Source organism: Protopterus annectens, chromosome 11.part0 (genome assembly GCF_019279795.1).
Source record: "Protopterus annectens isolate FY-2018-M chromosome 11.part0, PAN1.0, whole genome shotgun sequence".
NCBI lineage: Eukaryota > Metazoa > Chordata > Ceratodontiformes > Protopteridae > Protopterus > Protopterus annectens.
In genome coordinates, this window is record NC_056745.1 from 479,391,552 (window position 1) to 479,414,418 (window position 22,867).

Here is a 22,867-nt window from a genome sequence, read left to right on the forward strand (position 1 = left end):
AGCCTGCTAAATCTACCCTAACCAGCAACTGAGGAATTCTGTCATGTCCTTCTAGAAGTACAAGGATAGGCTCTCCCTTTTCAGCCATAGTCATACATCCAGTCTTTTAGGATGCCAGCCTTCCAGCCCTCAATAGCATCTCTTGGAGCATCACGAGAAGGGTCAGTTGCATTCAGTGGATAGTCTGAGGACTCCAACAAAGCGACAGTGGAGTTGTCTGGCTGGGACTGGTAAAGAGGACAAAGGCAGCACAGTTTTGATGCCTGTTTTCCATAACTTCTTTTCTTAGGAGTTGGAAGGGAGAAGTCCACTCGATATCCACAGATGAATGAGAAAAGTCCTTCAGCCCTTGGTTTTACAGACATATACTAAGTCTGTTAAGCAGACTTCTGATGGTTTGAGGGGGTAAAGTACAAAATTTGACAGCAGCAGACATTGTCTCTCTCCTATACAAACAATCTGTGTATGGATGGTTCTATGGTATCTGTCTTTCACACAGATACTTCTTTTCTTCTAGAGACAAGAAAAAAAAGTCTTGCAGACTTTACGTAAAAAAGGAAAGTTAGTCTCCTCAGGTGTACTTATTTGCCCAAAAGTTGAACAAGCTGACCATTGAAACAACGAAGACAGCAAAGGCCAGCAATCTTCAACTGCAAGAAAGTTCTGATTTTTAGCATCAGTACATCTACCTTTATACCAGCTTATCTTTGTGCTGCCTTGGATTTATGGTGCATGTGGTAGGTGATCCAAAAGCTTTTTCTGTAATCAGTGGATGTCTAATGCTTTGGAGGATACATTCCATATAGTTTTATGCTACTGAAAAAGTGATCTAATGTCAAATATCACATGTGAGCAGTGGTATCAATGCAAGTTGTACAGATGCAGCTCATGCACAGATGATATAAAAGATAAGTTAGGTCTAAGAAGAAAGGTATCCCATAGCATAATCAGTGCTGAAGTGTGAGAAAATGAAGTGGATTGTTTATATTTTCACTGTTCTGCAAAAGAGCTACACAACCAGTGGGTAAATTACTTAACATTTTCTTGGGAAAGGAAGGTAAAGTTGAACTTGGCTGAAAGTAATAGTTTTCAAACTATTAATAAACAGCCAAAAGGATAGGAAAAAGGCATAAGTGATGTTTTTGGTGAGATGGTTGAACAGGAAAACAGCATAATGGTGGATAAACAAAGTCTTGAAGACCAAGGTGGATGTATGAAGAGAAGAAGGGGGAGCAGTATTAGAAATATAAAATTACCTTGGAATGAGGACTTAAGTGTCACATTCCTGACAGCTTTGCTCAATCACATATATTCATGTATCCCTACCACACCAATGACTACACTATTTGTAATTAAAAAAAGTTTGTTTTTTTCTAGGAATTAAGACGTGAAGAAATGCATTGTAATACAAAAATGTCATTATGATTCTGACAAAAATATTATCAGCAAATAAAATAGTTTCATCATATCTCGCTACTAATATGCCATCTCATGTTAAGTTCAAGTATTTCCTACAAACTACAAATATATTTTAATTAGCTTTTGGACGCCTACACTGACCAAACCAGTTATTCTTTATTCTACCTGACAATTCTTTACTCTGTACTTATCCCTTACACATCCATCGGACTGGCTTTACTTAGAAGATAGCACAGCTGTAAGTAAATTTACCATAACAGTAGATGCTGGAATTATCACTGTTGCAGTAGCCTTAGCAATACAGAATATATCTCTGCTCAAGCTGGTAACAGTTTGGCCATGTGGAAGATGCTTTTAAGTTCTGGAAGCTAGCTGGCTGTTACATCCATGATTGAGCTCTCTGAGTATGTGTTTCAGGCAGGTATGTCCCTAGCCTTGGGCAGCTAGAATGATGCCACAGTATAAACAAGAAATTATTGATTTCTATAATTGGCTTAGTGTTTGGTGTCATTCAAAGGGGATCCAAATTCCTGTCAGTCTGGGAAGCCATGGTCGACAAATCTCACTGGCTTGCCAGAGATGGTTTGCACCCGGCACCTCTAGGCTTTTGGCTGCTGGCAAAGGCTCTTGCCTCCCCCATAGTGCCTTTGTAGGCAAGGTCTCAAAAGCAAACTTATGGATGTGAAATTTGCCAATCATAAAATAAGGGTCATGCTGCTAAATGCTAGGAACTTAAACAAAAAAATTGCACACCCTGGAAGCACTTCTGTCACTGGAAGATGTAAATGTCTGTGCAGTTACTGAAACCTGGTTAAAAGCCTCAGACAGTACCCCAGCCTTGCAAGGCTGCAATGCCTTCCACACCTTCAGACCACAACATGAACATGTGAGAACCAAAGAAGGCAGTGTTTCTATCCATATTAGAGATAAATTCATCTTCCGTTTAGTTAGACTGGACAACTCCATGAAGTTACTCCAAGTTCAAGTCACTGTGGGTAAGATCCTCATTGAAGTCATAGTCAGTTATAGATCCTTCTCCATGGGTCATGATGCACACAAAGCCTACTTGACCAAACTAAAGACAATCCAAATATTACTGAACACTCTGGTTATAAGGGATTTCAATTATCCCACCATCAACTGAGAAACCTATGCTAGCCCTAACTTGCTAGCGCAAAAGTTCCTTGACTTTGTTAACTCAAATGCCCTGAAACAAATTGTTCATACCCCGACAAGAGGAACAAACGTACTAGATCTGATCCTCACCAACATGTCAAACAGATGCACTACAACAACTCTCGGTCCCTCATTAGTTATATGTTCATAGGCTGGTACTAGGCTATCGGCCCTAGGGTCTATACAAGCCTAGCCATAACAATTCCCTGGCTATTTCTTCCCACACTATTTACTTCTCTGGACCCCTGAATAGCAGGGCGACTGATGTGATCCCGGGGTGAATTTCCTTTCTCCCATCCAATCATCAAGGTTCCTTTTGAAGAGGGACAAAGAGGCGCTCTGCTTGACATGTATGGGCAGTCTATTCCAGAGTCTGGAGAGTCTCTGAGTCAGGAACCATGTGACCATAAATCAGACACCTTTGAGCTGACACTAACACCAGAACTCACAATGGGTGAAATCAGACTAAAAAACTTCAGCAAGGCAAACAATACCTTCTTAGATGAAGATATAAATGCATTCTGAGCCCCAACCTAAGCTGGAAGTGGTAACTACTCCTACGCTTACACTACAGCCATGTACAATCACTTACACAAGTGTATAGACTCGGCTGTACCAAAAAGAATCAAAGCCAGATCCCCAAGTAAAAACAAGCCGCCATGGTGGACATCCAGTACCAACAAACTTTACAATAAGTACAAAGAGTTACTGTCCAAGAAAACAAAGGCAAGACCCAACAATGGAAACGCACGCTCCTCATCCTCAAAAGGCAAATAAGACAACTTGTCAAATCCTCTAAGGGCTTCTTTGAGAAAAACTTAGCAAGCACAGCCAAGGATAACCATAAAGCCTTATACAGCTATGTACATAGCCTAAAACGTTGGGTCCAAGCATGTCCAGAACTAGTGATCAATGGTATCACACAAACCAACCCGACAGAGATGGTAAACCTGCTAGCGAATAGGTCTGGTGAAAATTTCAGTCCGTTATCCCCTCCAAACTTATCACAAACCTTCCCCCAAACTCCCCCCAACCCTACATACCTGAAGAACAGGCCATCAAAGCCTTGTCCAAGGCAAAAAACACAACCTCTATGGGACCAGACAGCATCCCAGGCTGTCTTCTAAACAGGTTAAAACATGAACTAGCATCACCATTAAGTACACTCTTTTCAATCACAGTCTAACCATAGGCTATGTTCCTGTGGAATGGAGAATAGCAACAATTATTCCCATCTAAAAAGGTGGCCTAGCAACAAACCCGGGGAATTACAGACCCATAAGTCTGACCAGCCTTGTCTATTTGGCCATGGAATGTATCATTACAAACCTCATAAATAAAGACATAGGCAACCTTCAAACCCTAGATCATATCCAATTCGGCTTCATCAAGGGCAGATCCTACCTGTTAAATCTGGTGGATTTTTTCGAAAATGTGACAAGGGGCACTGCCAAGGGCAAATCTGTGCAGAAAGCATACCTCGGCCTGGCAAAGGCTTTCGACACAATCCCCCACTCAGGCATTACTGATAAACTTGGCAAACTGAATGTAAACCCCTTCATTGTAAGATGGGTTGCCAACTGGCTCACAAACCTCATACACACTATCAAAGTGGGTAACTCCATATCAACCAGCAGACATGTTACCAGTGGGGTGCCACAGGGGCCAATGTTGGATCCCATACTATTTGGTATATACTCTCAAAAGTTCAGGTCAAAACAAAGGTTTGTGGCTGACCATGTCTGCAGACAACTGCAAACTGGGTGCAATTATTGAATCCCCAAATGATGTCAGTATACTCCAGAAGGGTCTTATGAAAAAAGTGACTGGTGTCTTAATCACAGTCTCAAACTGAATGCAAAAGAAATGCATCCTCATTCCCTTCGGCACAAACAATTTCCCTTCACACTATCAAATCAACAACAATACCCTAAGTACCCACGAAGTGGTAAAGGACCTGGGATCACAAGTAGACTGCAACCTTAACTTCAACCACCATGTGTCTACTGCAGTAAGGAAGGCTTTCTATGTAGCACTCTTGATTAGTAAAGACATTGCCTTGAGAGCAAAAAGGGTTATAACCCCTCTATACCTGACACTAATCCTACCCATAATTGAGTATAATGCCCCATTTGGCATGTACCATAAAAAGCACCTACAGCAGTTGGAGAGATCTCAGAGGTTTCTACCTAAGAAGCTCAACAGATCACAACCACAGATCGCCTAAAGTCCCTGTCACTATCATACAGACTTCTTACGGGAGACTTATGTCTGGCTTACAGAGCAATCTCAGACTCAAACCTAACAGACTTGCTGCATATCTGTAAATTAAACGGGACTAAGGCTACCCGTTCCAGGGACCTAAATATGGCCTGCAACTTAAATAGGACACGCTGGAGGAACATATTTATCTTCCACTGACTGCCACATCTTTGGAATAGGCTACTTATTCATGTAAAACAGAGCAACTCTACGACACTGTTCAAGAGGAACCTGGACAAGTGGAATGGGCACCATAAATTCTTACTGGGAACAGCGTCACAACTAGGGTTGGCACCTGTGTTTTTTTTTCTGGACTATCCAGAAATCAAACCAATTGTCTGGCAGTCCAGAAAACACTGTACAAACAACAGTGCTCTGTTTCATAAATGGAAAAAGGCTACTGGAGTTTGTTAAATTGTCGTATTTACTATGCTTTTTTACAGAAGAGCATAGTAAATTGGCAGAAAGCAGGCATCAGAAATGGAAAAAGAGTGTTCCCCATCAGCTGATGTCAAGATGATGTCATAAAATGGGCAAAGCCTGGATGAGAGAGGGGCAGAAATGTACAGGGTTATGGATGATGCAAGGGGTGTGGGCCTTGGTCTGGTTTTAGCCACAATGAATGGAGGCAACCCTACCCACAACCCTCCTGGACATGGACAGCCACTACTAAATGGAATCTTGGGTATTAACTAACATGCAATTAACAACTCTCCCCTCCCCAATACTCAACATGTCTAACCACAACAACTTCAAAACCCATCTGTTCTCTCACCTGACCTCCGAATAGATATGCCCCTCTCATGCTCTTACCTAAGCACCCCCCAACTACTAAAATCCTTCTCTGAAAGTTGTGCAAAACTATCCGCAATGAAGGTTAATGATGTAAGTCAATATGTTAATGTAATGCTTTTCTTACATACTGTATAATTTTGTAAATCTGCTACCTCTCTCACTATCCTTTTTTCTTGTACACTGAAAGTTACACATGAAAGTCTATGTCTTCCTGACTCTGAATTATGTATATTAATGTAAACTCTCATTCACTATTAGTATTAATATAACTTTTTGTGGAGCTTTTCAACCCGGGCCTTCACTGAAAACGGGCCGCTAAGCCCCAGTGGACTTTCCCAGTCAACAAATGCAAATAAATAAATAAATACATTTCTATGTTATTACATTGGGATGAAATGGCTAGGCTTGAAATGACCTCCGGGTCGATAGCCTAGTAATCTCCTATGATCCTGAACAGGATATAACCCATACAACTAAGACTACTGCAGCAGTGATCAAATAATGAACTAAAGTTTACCTCTTAGATTCATCTGTTTAGAAATAAAGAACCTTAGCTAAATTCTACTTAAGACTATTCACAGGAAGCCTATAAAATTAACAAGAAGGCTTCAAATGGAAAATGGATTTTGGTTCTCTTTGCAGCTGTCTAAACATCACAGATTTCCTCCAAACCCAAATAAATAGCAGAAACATCTTTCTACATCAGGAAAAGCACTGTAAATTAAATCTGCACGTTTTGAAGCGTGTTCCACTGTTCTCCAGTTTTATTAAATTATTTGTAAACTGCATTTTCAATACTGAAACTTTATGGATATTCTCTGCACCTAGTTGAAATATCAAGTTTAACAATGTTTGGTCAACTTTCAATAGCTAGACACTACTAGTTTGTGACAATAACACTTCATGAATAAAAAGAGCTAAATATAGCTGCCCTGTGGGTTGAACATCACTTACCATAGCTGCAGTTGGTCCTAGAATTTGGAGTTGAGTGCAGGAAGTCTTTGGTGTGTGAGAGATGGGGAGAAGCAACAGGACGCTGGTTCATTTTTTCCTGGATCACAGATTGGGATTCATCATTTGCCATCAGGACAGCTGAACACACAGTTATAGCCACAAGTTAATATTTTGCATTTCATTATAACTCTACAGACATCTGCCTTTATTTATCTATCAGTTCTGTTACATTACAAGAGGTGAAAAAGGATACTGAAAGATAACACAAGACTATGATAAATGTTAATGAAAGTTTTGCAAATGAAAACAACAGTGGTAACACATAATAAAAACTAAACCAGACTACAGAAAGTGATTCATTTGCAGTGAAAGGTAAACAATGCACAGTTATGTATGTTAATAATGTTAATCATTAACTTTTGCAATTATTTCTTATACAAAGTGAAAACAAATGACACTTCAAAACTTTTATTTAAAAAAAAAACATCAATTAATAATGTTAGCACTGCCTTCTGCTGGTTAAGAACAGAGAGTGCCATGCTCATACTAGCTTGAAATGCATTCAAGGCTTCACATCTTGACAAGAGACATGAAGCACCACCCTCTGCTGCTCAGGAACAGACCCTGTCATCATGACCAGGCAAATAAAATAGTTTCGGCATTCTGCATTTGAACTTTACATTCACACTAAGTCATTATAGAAGACTTGCAGAAGAATCCCAATGATTCTGCAAGAGTTCGTTGCAGTTTTATAGAGAAAATAAATCTATTATGCTACTGACTGTGAATGTGTTTACTACCCCTGAAACCTTTGGGTTTTACATGCTCTGTGACACATATTGGAGTTTTTTTTTTGTTTGTTTTTTTTTTTTACAGGTTTTAATAAACATGAAGGTTGGACTCCTCAAAAGACCCTCATCATTTTCTCATCAATGTCCCAACCATTTAAAATCTGAAAATGTAGTGAAAGGCTAATCCATTGTATGCCCCAGCCATTTGAACTCGACCCCACACCTTACCTACCATTTCAGACAGCTCCTTCTACACTGTCTGTACCCACAGGCAAACACTGTAGAAAGTACACCTGTCTTGTTAAGACACCTGCCCTAATAATACATCTACAAGAAAAAACAGTATGTCTGCAAAGAGAGATCACTGTAGCAGTAGCATAACATTTTTTTATTCTTTTGTCTATCCTTGCCTGACAACCATCTCGGCTACTGCCACAACCACCCATTCATTCCCCATGAGTAGCCCATCATCCAGGCAGCCATGAGTGTTTTTTTTTTCCATTTTCTGTCCCTAACCTCATTTACAGCAGCTGGCAAGAATGCTCTCAGAAATGAGGGAATGCAAAGTCTTCCCTTGAGAGCATCAGCACTCCTACACAAGCACCAAGACTACGAGTCACCCATCATCCAGGCAGCCATGATTGTTTTTTTTTTTTTCATTTTCTGTCCCTAACCTCACTTACAGCAGCTGACAAGAATGCTCTCAGAAATGAGGGGCTGCAAAGTCTTCCCTTGTGAGCATCAGCACTCCTGCACAAGCACCAAGAAAACTATCACAAGAATGCCGCTTGACAGAACCAAGCACATATTTACAACCCATACAATGCAAGCCATATACTGTTCTCTCCAGTAGCTGCCGGCACTGCTATGTGCCAGCCCACCCCCTCTAACCTCACTTACAGCAGCTGACAAGAATGCTCTCAGAAATGATGGGCTGCAAAGTCTTACCTTGTGAGCATCAGCACTCCTGCACAAGCACCAAGAAAACTATCACAAGAATGCCGCTTGACAGAACCAAGCACATATTTACAACCCATACAATGCAAACCATATACTGTTCTCTCCAGTAGCTGCCGGCACTGCTATGTGCCAGCCCACCCCCTCGCCCCAGAATAGTAAACTTAGTATTATCTACTTATAACCATCCTTCAGCTACTCTTGCACCTGGATTGCTAGCTTATCTTCAGTTGTCTGGGTCACAGACAGGGGATGTAACTCTCTCCATCACGGAGTAAACCAAAATTATCAACCTATTTTCCTTGACCTGGTCAGACTTTCAAAGCTGTTTCATTCTCTGTGAAGGCTAATGTTGGTCTCTTGCCAGAGATGATACATATGCAGTTGTTGTAGGACTGCCACATAAACCAAGCAGTGACATGCACAGACTTTGAATGCCAAAGCCTTGAAGCCATGCAGGGAAACTGTGCTTATGGAAGATGTACAGCAAGACAACTGATACAAGTGTGCTTACCTAAACTATGAAATAAACATGTCACTACCAACTACACACAAAATTCTCATACAAAGGGGAAGAGGATGGAAAGCTGTTACTGTGTCTTCTTTTTGAAGATCTAGCATTTGGGAAAATATTTTATACAACTTTGCTTCCTTCTTCAAGGAGTGTCAATGCAACTGCAAACAATAACATATGCCAGTGAGTCTTGCTCTCAGAAAAGTACCAGCATGACTCGCAAATAAAGATGAACAAGCCCTAGAGAGAATGGGAAGCTTTGGTGTCATTAACAAGCAAGCAGTCACAGCCAATAGAATGGGTGATTTCTACAGTCACTATGTTAAAGAAAGATAAGATTCATATTTGCATTGATCCACAAAATATGAATAGTATGATTAAAACAGAGCACTGCCCATTGCTTATGGTTTATGAAAGTGGTTTTATTTAGCCCATGTATGTTTTTTTTTCAATTCTACAAGGTTTCAGGCAAAGAATGCTAAGTAGACAAACTTCCAAACTGTGTACAGTAAACAATGCCTACAATATAACAAAAGGAAACGGGCATAAGCCAGCACACTAACTCTGAAATTGCAGCTCACCAGATTTGCATGTCTGTACACAGCAGTCCCTCTACTTACATGTGACCTTACTACCACACTGCATAACTAATATCTTCTCATCACACCATTCAATTGTCCAGAATTTCACAGAATATCCAGATTTTTGCCTCAAATTTTGGTGGCTTTCTGGCAGATCATTAAGGAGTGAAGTCACTAAATAATGGCAAATACATTACGTACTCACCATAACGTTCCATCTGTATTGATTTTTTTTCATCTCTCCTCACATATGGGTCCAGATCTGACATGGCCATTAGTAAGCTCGTGTCAACCAAAAAGCTCTTGGATATCTCTTCTTACCCACAATGCATTTCTCCCCATTACCTCAGATCTTGTCTGCTTTAATTAAATACATAGAGAAAAGAGAAATTTCAGTATTTAACACACTAGAAGATCCTGAAGGAGACCATTTCTGGAGTATAAGGAAGATCAATCTAATCCTTTAGAATCTCTTCCTGTTCAACCAAGAAACCCGTGGAAGGGGGATGGAGGGAGGGTGTAGAATAGTGTGTGTTGTACCTTTAAAAAGCATTTCCAAGGACAGCACGTGCATATAAATAGCAAGCAAATGACAGCTTCAGTGCCACTTTGAGACTGGAGCCAGAGTGTGAACATGTAGGAGTGTGACAGTCAGTTTGTTTATAAGTTTATCTAAATTAAAGCTACTAAGCCTCAATGCACATGTGTCTGTACATAATAAAGTTGCTTGAACAGAACCCACAAATGTTCATCTGTTTTATCCTGCCCAGACAAGCGACATGGTGTCAAAACCAGGATTCCAGAGACTGCTTTTCAGAGCTATGAGGTGCAGAGTTAACAGTGAAGGTAAACTAAGTAAATCCAGTGCAAAAAAGGGCTAGAAACGAACTAAAGGTAATGAAAACCAGCACAAATTATTTATTTTATCAAAAACATAAAAATGGAGCATTACAAGGGCACAGAACGTATTATTATGCAAACGAGACAAAAAAAAATTATTAATTAAATGAGATGTTTGAAATTAAGATATTTGATAAAAACGATTATCAGAAAAGCACATATGGGGTTTGGAATTACCTCGGAATTATAAAACGAGCATGTTTAAAGTAAACGAGCATGTTTACAGTAATACGAGCACAAGAAAAGTATAATGTATATGAAAAAAGATTAAACGAGTAAAACGAATATAATAAAGGGCAAAAGGGGCACATTAAGCATAAATAAAGCAAGGCGACGGCATGTTTTTTGGCAAATTACTGTGTTGTGGCATAAAATTTTGCACTGATTGAATAACTAGAAGTTATGTACTTACCATAACATTCCGTGTTTGTAGTCCATCTTGCCTATATTCTTGTTGGTTGGGTTCGGAGCCGAGAATCCTGACTCGGCCAAATACTAAAGCTCAAGAGCTTTCAGTAGCTCGAGGCTAATCCCTATCCCATGATGCCCCAAGCTACATCCCCAGATCTTGTTTGCAAGCCAGCAAGAAGCACCTTATCTTATATATGTATATAAAATATATACATACAAATATATATACATATTTACAAATCACTATAATTCACTCAAGGAAGAGGCTGAACGTCATCATATCTCTGCAGGCAGATAATTTTGTCCACCAGTTCCTCAAGAAATGGGAAGGAGGGTGGAACACAAGACTATAGGTGAGATGGACTACAAACATGGAATGTTATTGTAAGTACATAACTTCTAGATGTTATGTAGTCCATCTCGCCATAATTCTTGCTGGTTGGGACGGCATCCCTAGCACCTAAACCCTAGGGTGGCTCAGGAAAAAAGACTTTTCAGTACAGTGGATCCAAAGGAAGCTCTGTTCCAGGAAGCCAATTCCACTTTGTAATGAGTGATAAAGGTGCGAGGTTTCGCCCATGTAGCAGCTGCACAAATCGAATCTAAGGGAAACCTTGCTTGAAAGGCAAATGAAGATGAGACTGACCTAATGGAGTGACCTTTTATCTTCCCTGGTAATTGTATGTCATTCCTTTGGTATGAAAGGATGATACAGTCCGTAAGCCATTTAGAAAAGGTCACCTTAGAGACTGGTAATCCTGTCTTCTTATCAGAAAAGGAGAGAAAAAGTTGATCTGACTTTCTAATGTCTTTCTTTCTATGCAAATAAAAACGCAACTGTCTGTGCACATCAAGCTGGTGTAGTTTATATTCTGTCTTGTTGGTGTAATTGGGGAAAAAGACTGGCAATTCCACGGATTGGTTTACGATGCTTTCCGAACAAACCTTTGGAGGAAGGAGGGATTAGTTCGGAGAGATACCCTGTCCTTATGAAATACAATATAAGGCAGACGTGCTGAAAGAGCCTGCAGTTCTGAACCTCTTCTAGCCGATGTAATGGCAACAAGGAAGAGGGCTTTCCATGATAAATATTTCAGATCACAGGTAGGAGCAGGTTCATAGGGAGATGTATTCAGAGAATTTAGAACCAAATTTAGATCCCACGGTGTCATTGGTTCCTTAATCAGGGGCCTAAGTAGAAAGGTACCTTTGAGAAAGACCTTACATAATCTGTGAGACATGATGGGAACACCCATTTCACCTGTATGAAAACTGGAGATAGCAGCTAACTGTACCCTAATAGTAGCTGCCGCAGCACCTTCTTCAAACAGATTTGAGAGAAACTCTAAAATTGCTGGAATAGGGGCGGTAAGTGGTTCGATATTTCATTTAGTTGCCCAACATGAAAATCTCTTCCATTTGTTAAACTATAATTTCCTAGTGCAGGATTTATGGGAAGAAGCTGGGATATGACTTACTGCTGGTGTGAAAGAATAACACCTGGCTAGTCGCGGAATTGGAGCAGCCAAGCTGTCAACTTGAGGGTGTGGATGGACGGATGGAACTCTCCCAAAGTGTGGATCAGAAGGTCTGGAAATGGATCCAGAATCCAAGGCTCCTCCAAGAGGTGGGTTTGTAGAAAGGGAAACCAAACTCGATGAGGCCAGTACGGTGCAATGAGGATCATCTTGCTTCTCGACCATTTGGCTTTCTGTAACACCTTTGGAATGAGTGGGAAGGGGGGAAAGGTGTAGAGTAATCCGAAGGCCAATCGTGAATCAGTGCATCCATGGGTGACTTCCCCTTTGAGGGAATTAGGGCAAAGTAGTTGCAGCATTTGGTATTCCTGGGAGTGGCAAAAAGGTCGCAGCAAGGCTGGCCCCATCTGTGGAAAATCATCTCCACAATCTCTCTGCTCAGGGACCACTCGTGAGGTAACAGGAGTTTGCTGCTGAGTCTGTCCGCTATCCCACTGGATTTCCCCACGATGTGTGTTGCAATTAGAAAGCGCCGAGAAGCAATCACCCATTGCCAAACTCTTAATGCCTCTCGACATAGGGGGTAAGATTTGGTTCCTCCTAGTTTGTTTATATACCACACTACCGACATGTTGTCTGTCTGAATTGTAATTGTTCCTTGAGGGAGACAGTCCTGAAGTGCCTGCAACGCATAAAGCACCGCTCTTATCTCTAGGATGTTGATATGCAGATGGTTCTTGTGGTCCTGCCATAAACTTTGAACTGCCCTTCCCAGATAATGACCCCCCCACACTCAATCTGGGAAGTGTCCGTAGTTAACACTGCCTTTGGCTGGGGAAACAAAAAGGGGTGACCTAGATACAGCTGGTCTGTCTAAAGCCGACAAGTTAAATCTCTCTTGCAAGACTCTGTGATGTAGATTGGATGTGAAAGAGGGAGATCTGCATTGACCACCGTGCGAATAAAAGCCATTGTAGAAGTCTCATGTGTAAACAGGCTAAGGGCACCAGTAGAATGGCAGCAGCCATGGTTCCCAAGGTCTGTAACACTTGTCTGGCCTGGGCTTTCTTTGTTGTAATCAAAATTTTTACCTGTTAATGCAAGGAGTGGATTCGGTCTGGGGTGAGTCTTGTCGTCATGTCTCTTGAGTTTAACTCTACACCTAAGACGACAATATGTTGTGACGGTAACAAGGCAGATTTTTCTAGATTTACATTGATGCCCAGCTTGTTGCAAAGAAGGGTTTCGTCCCTGGCCTGAGATAGTAGATGCCTGGTGGAAGCGGTGAGGAGCCAGTCATCCAGATATGGAAAAGTACAGTTATGTGCACTTACCATAAATGTAGATGTTCGAGTGTATTCACTGTTGCAGTCATTACATTTGGATAATCTGCTGGCAGGTTGCCCTGAGTCGGCCTGATTAACAAAGTCTTGGGTCCTGCGTCGGTTGTTGTCCCTTCTTCATTGACGTCAAGTCGACAGGGGTATAAAATATGCAGCCGACGCCATTACATCAGTTTTTCTTGCCCCAGATGTCAGGTGCCCCCCTAATGGGGAGCAAATACACACAAAAACATAAACGAACACCTCCAACCAAAAGCAAATACACCAAAAAGGCTTTTAAGCATAGTAAAGGAAAGTAAAGGTATAGCCAGAAAAAAACTAGGGGGCTGGAGGGGAGGGTAACAAGGACTGCAACAATGAATACACTCGAACATCTACATTTATGGTAAGTGTACACAACTGTACTATGTTCTTCATGTTTCACTGTTGCAGTCATTACATTTGGGTAGATTCCCAAAGCTATGGTTGGGAGGAGGAGTTTATACAGCATTAGGGCCAGCTATAAGGCCCTGCAAGACAGCAGTGGCAAAGCCAGCTCTGGATTTAGAGAAAACTGGTAAATGATAATGCTTGGTGAAAGTATGTACAGAACTCCAGGTAGCAGCTTCTAGGATATCCCTGGTAGGAACACCTCTGAGAAAGGCTGCAGAAGTAGATGCAGCCCTGGTGGAGTGAGATCTGATCTCCTGGGGGATAGGTTTTCCATGGTGCTCATAGCAAAAATAAATGCAATGGCTTATCCATTTAGAAATGGTTTGTTTTGAAATAGCCTTCCCCTCTGCCCTTGCAGCAAATGCCACCAGCAATAGTTCAGATTTTCTTCGAGATTTAGTCCTGTTCAAGTAGAATCAAAGTTGTCTGTGCACATCCACGGAATGCAGAATCCGTTCCCATTTGTTCTGTGGCTTGGGAAAGGAGGTTGGCAAATGAATGGACTGATTAAGAGCCACACTGAAAACCACCTTGGGCATGAAGGATGGATTGGTCCTGAGAGACCGCATGAAAGATGATGAAAGGCTCCACTGCCATAAGGGCCTGTAATTCAGATATCCTTCTATCTGAAGTGATTGTTAAAAGGAAGGCTGTTTTCCAAGAAAGAAATTTTAAGTCTGCAGTAGCAGCTGTCTCGAAAAGAGGTAGAGTGAGTTTCTCCAAAACAAAGTTAAAGTCCCAGGCAGGGGTAGGAGCTCTCCTGGGTGGTCTCAAGTTTTTTGCCCCTCTGAGATACTGCTTGAGCACAGGATGAGAGAAGAGGGGTGGTTCTCTGTTATAGTGAGCTGAGGAGTAGATTTTAATGGAGGAAAAAGACAGGTCCTTGTGAAGCATCTCAATTAAGTATCGTAAAATCTGAGGTAAACTGTGTGCTGCTGTGCTCATCCCTAAACATTGGCTCCAGGCACAGAATCTTTTCATTTGTCAGCATAAGATTTTCTAGTACTAGGTCTTCTCGCCTCCAAGATGACATCCATCACAGGTTTGCTGAGGGATGGTAAGGGTGAATTTAAGTGATTAACCAGGCTGCAAGGTTCAATGCTGGAAGCTGAAGGTGCAAAATTTGGTTCTCCTGCTGAGACAGCAAAGAAGGGGCCTGAGGCAGGTGCCATGGAGATATTTGTGACACACTGCACAAGAGGGTGCCCCAGTGCTAACACGGCCAGTCTGGAGCAATCAAAATCATCCTTGGTTTGTCCTGTTTGACTTTTAGTAGAACTTTGGAGAGCAGAGGCAGAGGGGGAAAGGCGTAGACTGATAGTTTTTTCCAGCTGAAGGACAGAGCATACACGTTCCAGGCTTGTTTGTGGGGAGTCCTTGTGCAAAACTTGTCCAACTGGTACTTCTGGGGAGTGGCAAATAGATCTACGTCTCGGCTCCCCCATTCGTTTGTCAACATGTTGAAAATCCGTGGCTCCACTTTCTACTCGTGTGGGTCCATGAGGTTTCTGCTTAGTCCGTCTGCCAATGTATTCAATTTTCCTGGCAGGAATTGAGCTTGTAGGTGCACTTGGTAGCTCAAGGCTGTGTTCCACAATGCCATGGCTAGTCTGCAGAGGAGCTAGGAATGTGTACCCCGCTGCTTGTTTATGTACCACATAACTGTGGTGTTGTCCGTCTTTACCATTACTTGTCCTGGAAGAATGTAGACCTTGAAGGCTGTCAGAGCATTCTGTACAGCTAACATTTCTTTCTGATTGATATGTAGGTGCATTTGATTTGGGTTCCATTTGCCCAAAATGCACTTCCCTGCCAGGTGAGCCCCCCCCATGCATAGTCTGATGCATCTGTAGTTAGGGTTTGTGCGGCAGGGGGCAGTGTGAATGGTAGTCCCTTGTTTTGGTGGCAGGCCTCTGCCCACCACAGGAACTCCAGGCGTAAGCAAGGTATGATAGGAATCATTGTTTCCAGGCTGTGGCAATGTTGACTCCATAGACTTTTTAGATACCATTGTAGTTTCTTCATATGCAGTCATGCATATGGAATTAGAAGAATGCAGGAGGCCATGAACCCCAAGGCTTGCAGTGTATGTCTTGCAGATAGCAGGGCTTTTGTGGCCACTTGTTTGAAGTAGGTTACCAAATGAATTTGCTTCTCTGGCATGAGGAAAGCCATCTAGGCAGTTGTATTGAAGCTTTAACCCAGGAATGTAATCTGTTGACAGGGTACCAGTTGTGATTTCTTTTCATTTATGGTGTACCCCAGAAAAGTTAGAACCTTTTTTACAAACGCCAGATGATTTAGAAGAATGCCCTGGTTTTCTGCCTGAATTAGACAATTGTCCAGGTATGGATATATTTGAATATTTCTTTACCTGCAAAATGCAATTACTGGAGCCAGGCACTTTGTGAATACCCTGGGCGCAGTAGACAAGCCAAAGGGCAGTGCAGAGAACTGATAATGCAAGTAGCCTACTTTGAAGCGTAGATATCTTCTGCAAGAGTCCCTGATTGGGATGTGCAAGTATGCTTCTTTTAAATTTAGTGTTGCCAACCAGGCATCTTTGCCTAGCATAGGAAGTAACTGATGAAGACTCAGCATCTTGAATTTTGGAATGTCCAGAAAGGTGTTTAAGAGTAGATGGGTCCAGAATTGGACGCCATGATTCGTCTTTCCTGGGTACCAGGAAAAGCCTGGAATAGAAACCTTGTCCCTTTTTCTGTTCTGGTAACGGTTGGATAGCCCCCATGTTTAAGAGGGAAAGTACTTGTTTTTGAGCCTCTGCCCACAGATTTGTGGGCAGGTCATGCCACTCGTTTGGTGTTGGCAACGTGTGGAAATGAAATCTGTATCCCTGGGACACTATATTTAAAACCCACTTGTCCTGGGTTATGAGATCCCAGTTTTTCGCATGAAGAGCAATCTTTCCCCCCCAAAGGGGCGGCTGAAAGGTAAGTGCTTGGTAATTTTAAAGGAAAGTCATTGAGACTGTTTACCATAGGGGGGTGTCTTGTTATTTCCAGATTTGGAAGTGGAGGCCCCAATTGCTTAGTTCTGAGGGTCCCCTGGGACTGAAACCTGGTGCTTTTAGTGTGTCTGGGTTTGGCTTGAGAGGATCTGGAAGGAGCTGAAAAGGACCACTTCTTAGTAGGCCAGTGCCTACTAAATCTTGGAGGTTGCACTTGTAAGAAATCTTTTACAGTTTGCATAGATTTAACTTAATCTTCCATCTGTTTTAAAACTTCTTCAGCCTTATTGCCAAACAGACAGTCCTGATTTAAAGGAGCATCCAACAATTTTGCTTTAACATGATCAGGCAGGGATTGCTCCTTAAGCCAAGCATGCCTTCTAAGCAAAGACCCAGTAACAGCAGCCCTGCAAGAGGCCTCTAAAGAATCAAAACCACACTGCAAAGTATGTTTTCCAACTTGTTCAGCAGAATGCAATAAATCCTGTAAATCTTTATTTTCATCACAGTCAGAAATCAACATCATTTTCTGTTTCAGCAGTTCAATAACATGCTGTTGATATTTTAACATATGAAATTGGCAGTTTAAAGCCCTGATTGCCAAGGATGCGGAAATATAAACCTTTTTACCCCATCTATCCAGCGACCTGGAGTCTCTATCAGAAGGGGTAGGATTTTTAGCAGTAGAAGCTTAATGCCCTTAGGCCCCAGAGAAATGGTTTCAGGATCTGCAGCAGGATTTTTGAAAAGGAACGTGTGGACTCAGGAACCCTGTAGTATCTGTCAGGTTTACTAGGAGCTGGAGGCAGTGAATCACAGGCAATACTGGACTCTGAAAACACATCATCAACAATGTCTAGTACAGGAGGTATAGCCAAAGGCCTATGCTGAGGTAGAAGAAGAAAATCCCTAAGCCTCTTTTTTGAATCAGAAAATTCCTGACTTTCCCAGTGGAAATGCTCCCTTAAGTTATGTAACGTTTACCGAAAAGAAAAATCCTCGGGGGGGAAGCAGAGAGAATGGAATCCTCTGCATCAGAATCCTCATAAGTAGGTATGGACAAATCCAGGTCATTAGAAAAGTCAGAAGAAACAGAGTCTTGATCAGAAGATACACAGCCCAGCTCAGCCCTAGGCCTCTTAGAAGGGGGAGGGGGGTTTGACTACCCCTGATTAGAGTAATTATATCTTCAGCCATTTTGATAATTTGTTTTTCAGGCATAGGGGCCTGAAAATGTGGCCTGGGCATCAGTATTTTAGACATAGATCGAGATTTAGGCCTTAGTATTGAAGATGGAGTCGGTTTAATATGAAAGTCTGTAGGCCTGAATACACCCTCAGAAGCTGGTGCCTGCACAGCGGGTCCGGACACATCCAAGGTAGAGACATCCACGGGTTCCATAGGTGAAGTATCTCGCGGCATACCAGACTCCGAATAGGTCTCATTAGAGGCCTGCAAGTCAGAAGTAGCAGGGGCTGCGAAAGCGCCTCACTGAGTACTGGCGAACTGGCGACAGGCTTAGGAGAAGCTTCGTCAGCTGTTTTGGACCTTGACGCCCTGTCTCTGTCTTTATCGTTGCGTTTTTTCGAAATCCCGGTAGTCGGATGGCTAACAGACATCATTTCTGGATAATTAAACCGAGAACTGAAATATTTAGAGGCAAAAAAGTACCGACAACGGATAGTGCACTGATTAAATAAAGCACAAAACCGACAGCAAGCTACGTCATGGTCAGGGCCTAGGCAAGGAATACAGTGCAAGTGAAAATCTTTAGGAGGTATTTGCTTTCCACAAGTAATGCAATTATTAAATTTTACTGACATCGGTATGGAGCAAGAAAAAGTTTCCCCAACGGGGAACTTAGCTTTAAGTTGAAGACCTCGGTTCTGAAACTCGAAAACGAAAATTTCAGGAGTCAGCCAACCGGCACTTGTGAACTGCTTCTGCTTCGGGCACCGCACGGCAAGAAAGACTGATGTAATGGTGTCGGCTGCATGCTTTATACCCCTGACATCATGGAAGAAGGGACAGCAACCGACACAGGACCCAAGACTTTGTTAATCAAGCCGACTTAGGGCAACCTGTCAGCAGATTACCCAAATGTAATGACTGCAACAATGAAACACGAAGAACATCCCCAATGTGACCTGATGAGGGCTTTGCACATGAGCTGCCCTTGCATTCTGACAGAGTTGAGTGAACTTTGCATGGAAGAGTGGCCAAATAATGCCAAGTCAGGATGTGCCATGCTGATAAGACACCTTCACAAGAGGAGTGAATACTGTAATACACTTACAAGCTGCTTCAACAACTTAGCATTTTAAGAGTGTGCACACGTACTCAATCAACATATTGCAGTCATCATATTTTACACATATCACATGCCTTTATCGATTGGATTGCACAGGTCATATGTCACATGGAAGGTGGGTGACATATTTGAATGCATTATTGTGGCCTGATCCTCTATATAACAAGAACATGGCATGTTAACAGGGTTGTGTACACTCATTATGTCCACTGTAAGCTTACAAGGCTGGTGGTGTAACACGGATTGTATGAACATACAATCACTGCTCGTTTGCAGATCAGACACTCACATGTATGTCATTAATCAGTGATATCACTCCTCAGATCATCCCACATAGGTCACAGAGAAACACAAGGGTTAAGAGAAATACAGCAGACATACGAGCCAGACCTCTAAACATCCTGTGAGGATATGCATAGTTGTGAGGTATGTTCTGTAATACTTGCCACTGTGCTATACAGGTGGACAGCAATGATGTGTACATGGGTACAGTCTGTCCTGGGGAATGGCCATCACACACTAACACTAATAACATACTCCAGAGCTCTATCTTGTTAATTACATGATGTACAGCTGGCTGCAATGCATAATGTTGACAGCCGTGTGTCTTAAATGTCACCATGTGGGTAACGTGTGGTCTGTGTAACAGATTTGTGTCACCTCACCTGTAAGTGTGTGTGTGTGTGTGTGTGTGTGTGTGTGTGTGTGTGTGTGTGTGTGTGTGTGTGTGTGTGTGTGTGTATATATACCAGCCAACATCAAAGTGCAGGTATTAATGTACATATGTCTTCCTCGCACAGGTGGCAATGGGGTCTGGGATCCCCCCTTTTGAAACAATGTCAATATTTCTGCAGACTCTCCCAATAATAACAGAAATACGAAGGTACAGATAGAGGTTGTCAGGGGCTGAATCTGTGCCATTAGCTGGCATCTCACTCTTGTGCACACCATCACTGCAAACAGTGCCAATGTCCATATACCCCATCACCAGTGGCCACAGATGATGGACAGATGGCAGGTGGTGGCACTGAACAGACTAGTGTGGTGACTATGGCAGGTGTGAGTATAAATACAGGCCTCAGCCAGAGTGCAGGCAAGATCTCACACAAGTGGATGGAGAGGAGTACTTGCAGAAGGAATGCTGCTTGTTGGGCCAATGTTGCAAGTGCCACAGAAGGAGTCACCAGACGCACGTTCCAGGATGTCATGGATGCACAGGCACATAGTGAATGCCACAACACACAAATACTCATGGTGGGGGATGCAACTCTCCCTGATGTACGTGGTGACATACATGACCTTGTTGAGTCCACACATCAAAATACTGAGGAGTGGATCCTACCACAAACTAATCACCTTGGGACTCCACATCCCTCCCAACCCCCTGCAAAGGTATCCACCATGACAAACACCTCCAAAGCTAACCTTGGGCTCCTTAAAACAGAGGTGGCCAAGTTCACGGCACCCATGCAAATGGAGAATAGTTGCATGACCACCAGATCATACACCAATGCACTGTATGAAGACATACACATATGCATGGATCATGCCATGACCAATAGAACCAAGACATTGTCCTCCAAAACAAGAAGCCAATGTGGAGGTCCCCTGCCATACACAAACTCGACAACAGAACAAATAAACTGATGCTGAAAAAGATGAAGTCACAAGACTAGAACAACTCCCTTACCGGCCTCAACAAAATGTCGAGATCACTCATCAAATCCTCTAAAGCTAGCTATGAAAACAGAATTGCAGAAGACAGGAAAGATAAACACAAGGCCTTCAATAGTTATGTAGACAATCTCCACACCATTACCCAGATGTGCTCTGAGCTACTGCACAATGGTGCCTCCTATACAGAGTCAAACGATATTGCTATATACCGTCCAACAGATTCAGTGTCAACCTGACCCCTCTCACCCCCACAAAGGACCAATCAAAATACCTGATGAGAAAAGAATTTTATGCACCACCAAGCTGAAACGCTGTATTGTAATAATCTCAACAAATAACAGCGTTAGGCATATGTACATATTTCTTGAAACAAATTATAAATTCCAAGATCTTTCAGAAATATAGTGAAACAGCAAGTCTACTTAGCAATTAAGACAGCACTTACTTCATAGAGTTCTCATCAGCTGTGCTAACTTACTGTCACTCTTAAGTTGTAGTCTTGGTTAGCAGTTCCCTTACTGTAAACTGAAGCCAGTTTTCATTAGTCCAAGTCTCATTAAAACCACAAAAATTTTTATTTCACAGTTTAAAACAACGCTTACTTCCACAGGGCTCTCATCAGCTATACTGACTTGCTCTCAGTTCACAATAATAAGTTCTGAATAAAAGTTTTCTTTAAAAGCTTTAAAATAAATCCCAAACTAAAAAACTCGCTTTGGTGAGCTTACTTAGTAAAACACACACGAAAAGCGCTTTCGGCTGTTAGCCTTCTTCAGTTCGATGAAATTTCAGTTTCTTAGTTTCAAAATATAAAATAACTACAAGCAATTCAGATACTTCCATCTACACACACCTTTTTGTGAGCTAATCATGTTCCTTGTATTGAGTACTTTACTTTGGTTTAGATGAGGCACCCCTGTTTCTTAGGATTGGTTTTAAAAGGACTACAGCATTTATCCCAAGTGACTTGTGTGCCCTTAAGTTCAATATCCATTTAATTTCTTTATTCTCCGTCAATTTTTTAATATCACCTCCACAGTTGGTTACTGATATTAATTCAATAACCTGAAAAACAAAATAATGTGTTGGATGGGCTATGACATGATTTTTCTAAACTATTTTGCTGAATAATATCCCTTTGGTGCCTTAGAATCCATTCTTTAAATCGTTGGTTTGTTTTTCCAATATAAAATGTTGTACAGTCCTTACAGGTTGCAATGTAGACCAGATGTTGTGAGGTGCATATGGCTGAGACTTTAAAATTAAAATGTTGGCCTGATACAGGATGGATGAAATTAGGTTATGTGTTAACATATTTACAAGCCTTGCATCGTCCATATTTCTTAGTGCCTATGGAATGGGGAGATATAGTACTAGTCGGTCCTCCTTTATTACATAATAAACGTTTTAAATTCTTCCTATCTTTGAATGTAAATTTTAGCTGATCTCCCACTATGTTCCATATTTTAGTGTCTTCCATAAGGACAAGCCAATATTTCTTCACCACTTCACATATCTGAGCATTGTCTGTGCTATATCTCAGAGTACACCTAAACTCATTTGTCATAGTTCCTTTCCTGTTATATGGTAAAGTAGTTCCAGTTGTAGTATTCTGATAATAGGGACATCCCTTATTATCTCTTATGCTAGCAATATCTTCATTATTACAAAGGTATTTTCCTATATAGCCCCGTTGTTGTAAATGTGTTGCTAATGAGGCACATTATTTCCTATAAGTAGGTTCCTCTGTACAGTCTTGATATTCGTGTTACTTCATTGTTCATAATATTCTTATATATATATGCCTGGGGTGCATACTATGACGATGTAAGTAATGGTTCCTCCATGTCTCTTTCCGGTGTAGTTCAGTAATCAAACCTTGGGATGGTGTATATTTC

The 22,867-nt window shown here is 41.8% G+C and overlaps 1 protein-coding gene across 1 annotated transcript in view; it reads right to left on the bottom strand.

The window, feature by feature from the left end:
- OSBPL8 (oxysterol binding protein like 8) overlaps positions 1–22,867 on the bottom strand; it is a 3,324,100-nt gene that overhangs the window by 2,813,295 nt on the left and 487,938 nt on the right. The window contains exon 4 of the mRNA XM_044087980.1: positions 6,607–6,744. Coding sequence (XP_043943915.1) covers positions 6,607–6,736 — 130 coding nt within the window. The 5' untranslated portion in view covers positions 6,737–6,744. The remainder of the gene's footprint in view (positions 1–6,606; positions 6,745–22,867) is intronic.